The following is a 9484-nucleotide window of genomic DNA, read 5'->3' as shown; positions in this document are numbered from 1 at the left end:
TGTGGAGACAGGGCTGACAAAGTAGCATCAGAGCCCGTCGGGGCCCGCGGTGATGCTGTGCACCCGTCTGGCCCCAGAGGAGGTGCAGGGCTCAGCATCTGGCTGTTGAAGCTGTGGAGACAGGGCTGACAAAGTAGGATCAGAGCCCATCAGGGCCCGCGGTGATGCTGTGTACCCGTCTGGCCCCGCAGGAGGTGGAGGGCTCAGCATCTGGCTGTTGAACGCTCCGCGTTTCCCCGGGGACTCTGCAGGCTGCGCGTCCCACCGGCAAACCACCCGCATGCCAAAACGAGCCTGGTGAGCACAGCCTTCCCCAGAACTCACGGGTGGCTAGGCTGGGAGGAGGCTGTCATTACTCCTTGGGAACTAACGAGGAAGAGCCAGAGAAGCGTATTTATGGGAAACGTGCCAGTCATTCCCCCCTGGGAATACATTATGCCACCTTTATCACGCTGGGCTATTTCAAGCTCCCCCGCCCATAAAGGAAACACATTCATCAGCGAGGAGCGTGCACGGGCGGAACTGCTCAGGGGAGAGAGCCCGAGTCCCAGCTCTGCGCTGCTGAGATGCGTCCGCAAAGCAGTAAACCATGTCAGCAGCCTGGCACTCTTTTGGGAACATCCTCCTTGGGACGGCTGCGTGCGGCACATCCTAGCACTGTCCCTGGGCAGAGCAGGCACCGCCCTCCGCCAGCACTGCTGGTGTCCGGAACCTGCAGCTCTCTCGCCTCCTAATCAGAGACTAACTCCGGTGGTGCTGCTAAGCGCACGGTAGGGACGAGCAGCATCAGAGCAGCATCTTAGCCGAAACTAACCCGGACATCTATACCCCCAGCTCCTGCTCAGAGCAGAACCAGCTCCCAAGTCAGACCAGGTTGTGCAGGGCTCGTCCAGTCAAGCACCGAGTATTCCTGGGAAGGGAGGTTCCCCAGCCCCCTCGGGGCACCTGCCCCAGGCTTATACTGCCAAAAACTGAAGCGGGGGTACAGACACGGCAGGCACCCACCAGATCCCCTGGCCTGTCTCAAACCATCAGAGCCTGCTAGGGGGGACAAGCTGTTGGCATCTTCTGCTCCACTTTCATCTGAAAGAAGGGAGGGAGGTGTTCAGGACACTTCAGCTTCCACACGCCTTAGAAGCATCAGCATGTTTGTGCAAAAAAAACGGGTTATTTATGCACTTGGCTGGAGCTGTCCCAAGCCCAGGCTCCCTCCCATTTATCAGTACCGCAAGGATAAGCGCAGCACCCAAGGATGCCATGATAAATGCAAGGGGTTTTCTACTGACTCATCACGTCCTGCAACAGCTGGTGAACACAAAGGTGCGAACAAAAATTGTAGCAAGGGCTGCAAGAGAGTTAAGAAAATCCCCAGCTCTGGCTGCAGCCTGAACACTGACGGAGGGGATTATTAATTAATCATGCTCTTTGGGGAGAAAGAACCAGTATAAGGACTAATTAAAAGAGCATACAGTGGAGGACAAAAGATTATTTATGATACCAAGTAACAGCCCTGCTACTTTTTCTCCCTTCCACAGGCCCAATGGGAAGGATTAACGGGACGAATTGTCTTTAATAAAACTAGTGGTTTACGGACGGATTTTGATTTGGATATCATCAGCCTCAAAGAAGACGGTCTCGAAAAGGTAGGCAGGCTTTGACTTATCTGCAGATAGCTTAGTCTAACTCTGACACTCGGGCAACCGAAGAAATAGCTGGTGCGTGTATTGTCTCTGTGTTTTCTGTTTTTTACATAAAAGGGTATTTACTTTGTGGGATTTCTCAGATCCTTTTCCATGCCTCAGCCGTGACTCACTAGCCCCGCAGCACCATGTGTGGGATCACAGCAGCTGCAGGAGTGCTTGTGGCACTTTGTGGGAGAGTGGAAGCAGAAGAAACTTTCTGAGCAGCCGTTAACCTCTCCCTGCCCATGCCAAGGGGGGATGGAATACAGCCTGTCCCACCCCCATCTCGCTGGGCTTGCTTACAAAATGTTGATCTTCTCCCCCTCCCAAGAGGCAACAGCTCATGGAAGCACCGTTGGGGTGTGATTTCCCACAATGGGAAATGGCCCCAGCTCCTACAGCCCAGACTCTGCAGAAGGATGCAGCCTGTATTCTCGTTTATGACTTCTCTGTGTTGTCTAAGGGACAATAGGAAAAAAGGGAGAGGTGGTTTTGCCTGGCTGGCCAGCGGGGTCGTGTTCAGGGGCTGTGTTTGCCTGCTGACCCAGATGTCACAGGGCACAAGGGCTGCAGCCCCAAGTCCTGGTGCAAATCTTTGGGCACAGGAATACAACGCTGATGTGCAAACCTGACTCGCAGGTGATGGTGTTCACTTCCTTTGCTTCAGTTACTTAGAACCCCTCCAAAAGGCAATCTGCAAAGCATTAAAGCTCCTGGGACATGGGTTTCAAGGTGAGATCAGTTGGTTTGAGACAAAAGGGAGCAGCGAGTGGCCTAAGTGAAGACAGCACTGCCCAGGGGACAGGCAGCACAGCAGCGGGCAGTGCCCAGGCTGGGCTCCAACCAACAGCACGCCAGCCCACCCAGGGCTCCCAGAGCCTGACCCCTCCTGTCCGTGATTCTGAGCCCCTGCTCCTGCAGATGTACAGGAGAGAGTCGGCTGATGGGCAGCAAATCCCTTTCTTGAGCAGAGCCCGCTGCTGGGCATGCCCTAGGCGCCGCTCAGATGAGCGCCGAGTCCTGCAGCCTTTGGGCATGGAGACAGGCTCTGGTGCCGCAGGAAACGCCAGCCCGGAGCAGAGAGAGGGTTTTCACTAAGCCGTGCAGCCAGCACCCGAGGCGCGCAGATGACCTCCCCCACCGTTAATCACACGGGGTCCCCGGCAGCGGGAGGCAGCAGTTTGACCAACCCCCCTGGTTTGGAGGGGCTGGATCCTGCGCAGTGAAACTCCCTGGGACCAAACAGCTTGACTTCCCCATCCCCCTTTTTAACAGTTTGGTCTTCCTTTGCTTTAAAATAAATTGTTGCCACGCTTTCACACCCCAGCAGCAGTGTACAAATTCTCAAGGTCACCACAGCGCTCTCCAAGTGGGTATTTTTTGGTGTCAAATACAGAATAAAGAAAACATTTCAAATAAACCCCGTGACCTTCAGTCTGGGCTGCGATCAGCCGAGTCCGTGCAGGGAGGAGGCAGGAGGGGAGCTGGAGAAGACGCCACCTTCTCACAGGAACCAAGCAGGGGATGTTCCTCACGGCTTGACTTCTTTTCTTCACGAAATATTCTGCTATAGAGTCTAAACTAGAAAAAAACCCATCACGTCTTTTTGGAGCACAGTGGCACCGACGGACTGTTGGAGAGCTGTGTCGGCAGAGTAAAATGGGCGAGTGTTGGGACACCACGTGAATCCGGATGTTTAAGTACAACCGCAGCATCTGCCAGCCCCAGGTGTAGGGGAGAGTAGCTGTCTGGTGTGTCACATGAAGCCCATAGGAAGCCGCCAAACCTGGCTGCATACTCCGCAGTGCCGTTCCACTTCCATCTCCAGCAATTCAGAGATTTCACAGTCCCGTTGTTATTTTTTTGAAAGCTTCTTGTCAGCCCTAGAGGGTTTTAAAGTATCGATGTCAAATCTCTGTTGAAGCTGGGTTTCTGTCAATAGTTAATCTGCAATAACAAAACGCCCAACTACAAACAAATCCCGTCCGGACTGTGCATTATGTATAACAGCTTATGTTTGTTGAGCTTTAGGATTGAACTCCTGATCCTTATACCTCCTGGATGTTCCAGGGATTACGGGAGTATTAACTAAACCTAATTACACATAGTTTGACTATCTGACTTGCGCAGTTCTCTTAATGCACTTTTTTTTTCCTTTTTCTTTCCTTCTTTAATATTTTAAACTGATTAATTCAGTCTTAAGTGCCACGTAGTTAATTTCTTAAAGAAAATGCAGCAAGGCACACTCAACTGAGCCTGCAGCGCTGCTGGCAGGGGCCTCAGACTTCCTTCTCTCTTCCCCTGCACAATAACAACCTTTTGACATTGCAGCATCGTGTGATCGAAGGGAGGGATGGGAGATTGCTTAGGTTTTACCTGAAATATTTAGAGCCTTTCACAAAGTTCATGGAAACTCTTCTAGAATTTATGACATTTTTTTGCCAGGCAGCGTTGCTCATTACAAAGTCTCTTTTTGAGGATGCAGTAAAACCAAGTTCTCTCCTTGGACTGCTGAAGAGGTTGAAGAATCTTTAAAACAGCAATAAATAAAACATGGGAAGTTCCTGGCTCCCAAGTGGGTTTGAGCTGTCTGCCTTTGGTTTCTCTCTGAGTCCCGTCTCTCAGTTTGACCCTACAGATGGATCGTTCTGTTCCCAATTCCACGTGGGGTTTTGGTTTTTCTCACTCTCAGGCTGGCTGTACGGCCTCCCTGCTCCATTTCTTGGCAGCAATCCCATATTCCTCCAGCTTTCCTGACATTTTATCTCGCCGTCACAGTCCTTTAGCCAGCCTTGCCTTCAAAGTTTGTTCTAAAGCCTCCCCTGCACCGCGGAGATCAGGTTAACAGGCTTAGAGTTGCCCAGATGACTTCTCTTAAATAGGGACATGCTTTGCTATTTCTGGGTCAATAGACTTGTTCGAAGTCGAGTAATTTATTAAAATTGACAGTTTGAGAAAAACAGAGCACCTCGAATTGATGAGTGTAGCTGCGTGTGCCCGTGCCCGAGCGAGTCTGCAGCCGTTCCCTCCTCCAGGTTTGCTACCAGGACCGAGACCTCCCGTTGCGGTGGGTTCCCTGAAGGGGAGACCAGGGCCCTTCCAAGGGGACCTGTTAGAAAGCTCCGTCTAGTTTGCCATGGTGCAGAGGACAGAAACAGTCCCTACCAGGGGTCTGCAGAGCTGCTCACGTTGGTTTTCATTTTCTCCATCAAAACAAATTGGTCGGAAAATAAAAAAGAAAGAAAATGGCCTCATTTTTGGTGGTTGGGGTTTTTTTTCTTTTGTTCTGCTTTATCCTTGCCCAGAGTTGACTCTTCAGTGCGGTTTGATTGTTTGCTCTACGCAGTATCATCGCAAATTGTTTGCTCAGCCCCTAAATTCCGGCCATCCTCATCTTTCATGCACCTGCATCAGAGAGCAGCGAAGGGTTGCTCAGTATACACCTGCAACTGAGGGGTTAATACAAACATTTTGGTGATTCAAGATGGTGATTTCAGCTTTGCTTCTGTTTGCTGTAGATGAAAGAAGCCAGCCTCGTTTTCCAGGCCAGTAGGATGCTAAGAGCAAGTGAGTAACGAAAGCCAGGTGTTCATGCATCCGTCTGCTTCGTTCCAGGTTGGAGCGTGGAGCCCTTCTGACGGCTTGAACATCACAGAAATTTCCAAGGGACGAGGGCCCAATGTCACAGACTCGCTGAGCAACAGATCTCTGATTGTCACCACTGTCCTGGTAGGAGACTGCAAGCCCGACTTTTTCCTCCACCCACCAATGTCAGGGATATCCGATATCCCTGAAAATTCACAGCGTCCCAGTAGAGGTCTGCTAGTCCCTCTGGAAAGCCGAGCAAGGGCACGGAGAGCCCCGGCATGCGGGCTGGGCTCAGCAGGGCACCGCAATGCCCATGTGCAGAGGGGACCTGCGGCTGCCAGCCCGCATGTGGCAGACCGCGCGGCATGGGTCACCTGGAGCCACGCACGTTCCCAACCCAAGGAACTCACGCCGGCTGAGCTCCTCCACCGCAGCTGCCCGGCCAGGTCCCCGGTCCCTGCCCTCTCTACGTGCTGAGGGCGCGGGAGGTGGCTGTGCTGAGCTCCGGGAAAGCTCCCATTCACCACCAGCGCCTGGGCAGCAGCTGGCACTGCCCTGGGGTAGGAGTGTTCTTGTTAGGGAAGAAAATGCTGAGAACAGCCGGAGCCTCTGGCTCAGCAGTGAGAATCGTGTTTCCTTCCCCTCTTACGTTCACATTTGATAAACTAGCTAAGAGTAATGCCTTTACCCAGCAAACCACGGCTGCTCCGCTTCCAACTGTCACACTGCATTTTGTTCCCACGTCCGCTATTGGATTTGACGGCAGGCATCAGATCAGAATGAATTTTTATTTACTATCTAATGAATTATGACTAGTGGCATTGGTTTCTATATGGCTGTATTACACAGCACTGGCTCATGGCACGTCACCAGGAAGGAAAATCCCCCTTGGACAGCCGACCCACAGTTGGGCATGAACAACAGTGTCGCCTATGGAATGTCCTGGCTCTTTTGTGTTCCCCATTTTCAGGGAGCACAAAGGTAGAGATGGCAAAGTCCTGCCGGCCACGGGATTCATTCCCCAGGCCAGAGCAGTGGGAACCCTCAGCCTTCCCAAAAGGGCAGCTGACAGAGCACCGGGGTTGTATCACAGAAGGAACAGGACCAAGAAAGTGCCCAGAGAACAGAGAAAGGAAACGCCCGGTCCAGGGCAGAAGGGTTGGAATCAAAGGTCTTCTACCACACGAGCTTAGCAGAGTGGAGCAGGCAGAATGTGAGCCAAATACAGATGCAGCTGCAGCTTTCCTTGCAAATTAACCACCCCTTCTAATGAACTTCCCAGTTATCACATAATACTGGTTCCCACAAAACATTGTCATCAAAGTCCCTCTCTCCAGGTGTCAGGTACAGGCTTCGCTCACTGACTGTGCTCAGTAACACACTGATTTCATGTCTCAGCAAGCAGGGCAGACTGGAAAAGCTCCTTCCCTTCCAGTCCGAAAGTTTTCTACCATGCCATCCCGCCAGACGCAAAAGGCCGTGCACGGGGGAGTCGGTGCGGGGCAGTGTTCCCGTGCCACGCACATTTCCAGGGGTGGCGGCAGCAATGGTTCCCCGCTGGCTACGGTTACCGAAATGTGTTGTCGCATCAGGGCTTACCGCAGGAGGAGCAGAGAAATGACGGAGCAAAAGGCACTCTAACAGTTCAACATGCATCAGACTGTAACACTGCTTCTGCTGAGACCCTTGCAGCACTCTGCGTGCACTCAGGCATGATACACACAGTTTGCTCGCTTTCCCCTCCCCGTTGCATTTGAGTGTTCTTGGTGTGTTCAGAAAGCAGAATTTAGGGAGCGTTTAAGCTAAAAGGAGAGACACACCATGCCAGGCCGAGCTCATTTTAGCACGGTAACCTAAAGCGCTGCCAGTGCCTGTACATGGGAAATGCAAATCTTCAGGGTAACATGAATAACACATCACATCGTCATTCCCAGGTGGAAGCTCAGGATCAGCTCTAAGGAAATTGTGGCTGGATAAAACTCACCAGAAGTTATATAATTACTTCTCTTCCCCCCCACATTCTCTTTATTACTGTGTGCGGCACACCAGGGAAAATTCCTGGGGTAGCACTAGGGATAAGGCTAGAGGGCCAGCAGCAGAGCTGGAGGAGGGCTGCCGAGGCAGCAGTTCGGGACTGGAATATCGGTGGAGTCCCAGGACTGAGGAAAACCAGAGAAGATCCATCTTGTCAGGGTTAGATACATGGCCAGAGTTGTGCAAATGTCTGGTCCAGTGTGACAAACCCTGTACCTCCAAGACCACAGCATAATCTAAATTGATGGGGCCAGGAGGAGACTTGTCAGCCATCTGCCTTTGACATGCTTTTTTGGGCAGCATTTTCCTCTTGTACTCCGCAAGCATGTACCAATTACGTAATGTAAAAGGGTGACATCAGTTCCTATTAGCTGTGCCATTCCTTGGGCCTGCACACGTGCCATGGGGTATCTACCTCCAAACCCCAGCTGTCCTGCAGCTCCCTTGCCCGCAGGAGGAGATGTGCTTAGACTTGCATTCTGCATGCCATTCCTTGGGCCTGCACACGTGCCATGGGGTATCTACCTCCAAACCCCAGCTGTCCTGCAGCTCCCTTGCCCGCAGGAGGAGGAGATGTGCTTAGACTCACATTCTGCAATAACTGCATTTTCATATACTGGATTCTACAAAAGAATATACAACCCTGAATTTTATTTGCATTTGCAACACCCCTTTGTACTTTTGCACTGGTATAAATGATTGTAGAAAAGCCACAGGAGGAGCCTTTAAAAGAAAAAGCATGAAAGGTTATTTTTTCCCCTTTTGCTCATATTGCAGTGACTTGTTGGAAGAGAAATATTACCCCAGCAGCCAGCGCCACTCTCCCCAAGCAATATGGGAACTGTGAAGTTATGAAATTGAGGGCACCTTCACTGAGAAATCGATTAGCAAACCGAGAGAGCTTGTGAATTGGATGTCTGGCCATTTTCAGTAATAAATTGTGAAATAGTCCGTGAATAAGTGGTTCACAGAGTTCAGAATTACCCCCTAGGAAATGTTTGAGACCTGAAGATACATTACTGAAGCGAGTGGCGTCCTAATGTTCAGTGCTTCGGCTGTTAAATATGTATGTAATCCCTACAGCGCTTCCCAAAATTAATAGTGCTTTATGGCTGCTCTGGAGCTGGTGTATTTATATCAAGATCCATAGATTCAGCTGATTCACAAACAAAGCACTAATTCCTGAGAAGCAAGCTGAGGAGGAGGCCAGGGAGAGCAGGATTTAACCGAGCCACATGTGCCAAACTAAACTCTACAGGCATGATGCTACCCATTTCGCTGTGTAATTCTGCAAACCGAGCTCCGTGCGCGCTCGTCCCCTCCCTGTCCCGCTTTCAGGCTGAGCAGGCACCTCCTGCCCGCCCTGGGGGTGGCAGAGGTCTCCCACGGCAGAGGTGAGGGTGGGCAGGTCGTGCTGGGAGACGAGGGCTCCAGGCGGGCACAGCGACGCTCTGGGTGCTGAAGCCCCTTAGGGAACCCACCTGGGGCAGGGCTCTCCACCAAACCGGGCTCTAGTACTCTAACCAGGACTCCAGGCCTTCCCTCCCGAGTCTTCACGCCCCCATCCCCCAGCGATACGGTGGGGAGTCCAGCAAAGGGGCTCGCCTGGCAGGGGCAAACGGCCCCCCGGCCACCCCGCCGGCAAGGACAGCAGCCTTGCAGATACCTCCAGCTCCAGCCATGTGTTAGCCGTGGTTGGTATCTCCTCCTCCCCTTGCCTTCCAGCTTTTTCCTGCCACCTTCCAGCTTTTGCCATTTCCATCTGTCCCCTGCATGTTCTCTCCCTCGGGCTGCCCAGTGTCCCTTGTCCTTGGTGGCTGCCCAAGCCTGGTACTCACGGAAGGGCTCTGCAGTTTGCCGTGTGTTTGCTGACTCCCCTGCCAGCCCCCGCTAAAGAGGGATCCGTAGGGCAAATCCTGCTGTAAAGCACTTTATGAGTTATTTTTTGGTTGTGCTGGTGCCTGCTGTGATTAAAGATGCTGCCCAACCTCCCCAGGGCAGCCATAACCAGAGCAGACGGCAGAAGCTCTCCGGGCAGCAGTAGGGCCCCTTGTCCCATCAGCTAGTGCCGGCAGAGGGGAAAGTGACCTGACCTGGGGAACATTTTTGGCTGGCCACCAGCCACGGACGGGTCCCTCACCCTCTGTTTGACCCACCAGCCTCTTGCTTGCTGCCACTGC

At 52.3% G+C, this 9484-nt stretch overlaps 1 protein-coding gene across 1 annotated transcript in view; it reads left to right on the top strand.

The window, feature by feature from the left end:
- GRIK3 (glutamate receptor, ionotropic, kainate 3) overlaps nucleotides 1-9484 on the top strand; it is a 67404-nt gene that overhangs the window by 32059 nt on the left and 25861 nt on the right. Inside the window, exons 9-10 of the mRNA XM_010160692.1 lie at nucleotides 1536-1643; nucleotides 5298-5411. Of these exons, the coding sequence (XP_010158994.1) occupies nucleotides 1536-1643; nucleotides 5298-5411 (222 nt within the window). The remainder of the gene's footprint in view (nucleotides 1-1535; nucleotides 1644-5297; nucleotides 5412-9484) is intronic.

Source organism: Eurypyga helias, unplaced genomic scaffold, assembly GCF_000690775.1.
Source record: "Eurypyga helias isolate BGI_N326 unplaced genomic scaffold, ASM69077v1 scaffold13431, whole genome shotgun sequence".
NCBI lineage: Eukaryota > Metazoa > Chordata > Aves > Eurypygiformes > Eurypygidae > Eurypyga > Eurypyga helias.
The sequence above is the reverse complement of the archived record's forward strand: the minus strand, read 5'-3'. Positions and strand labels throughout refer to the sequence as shown.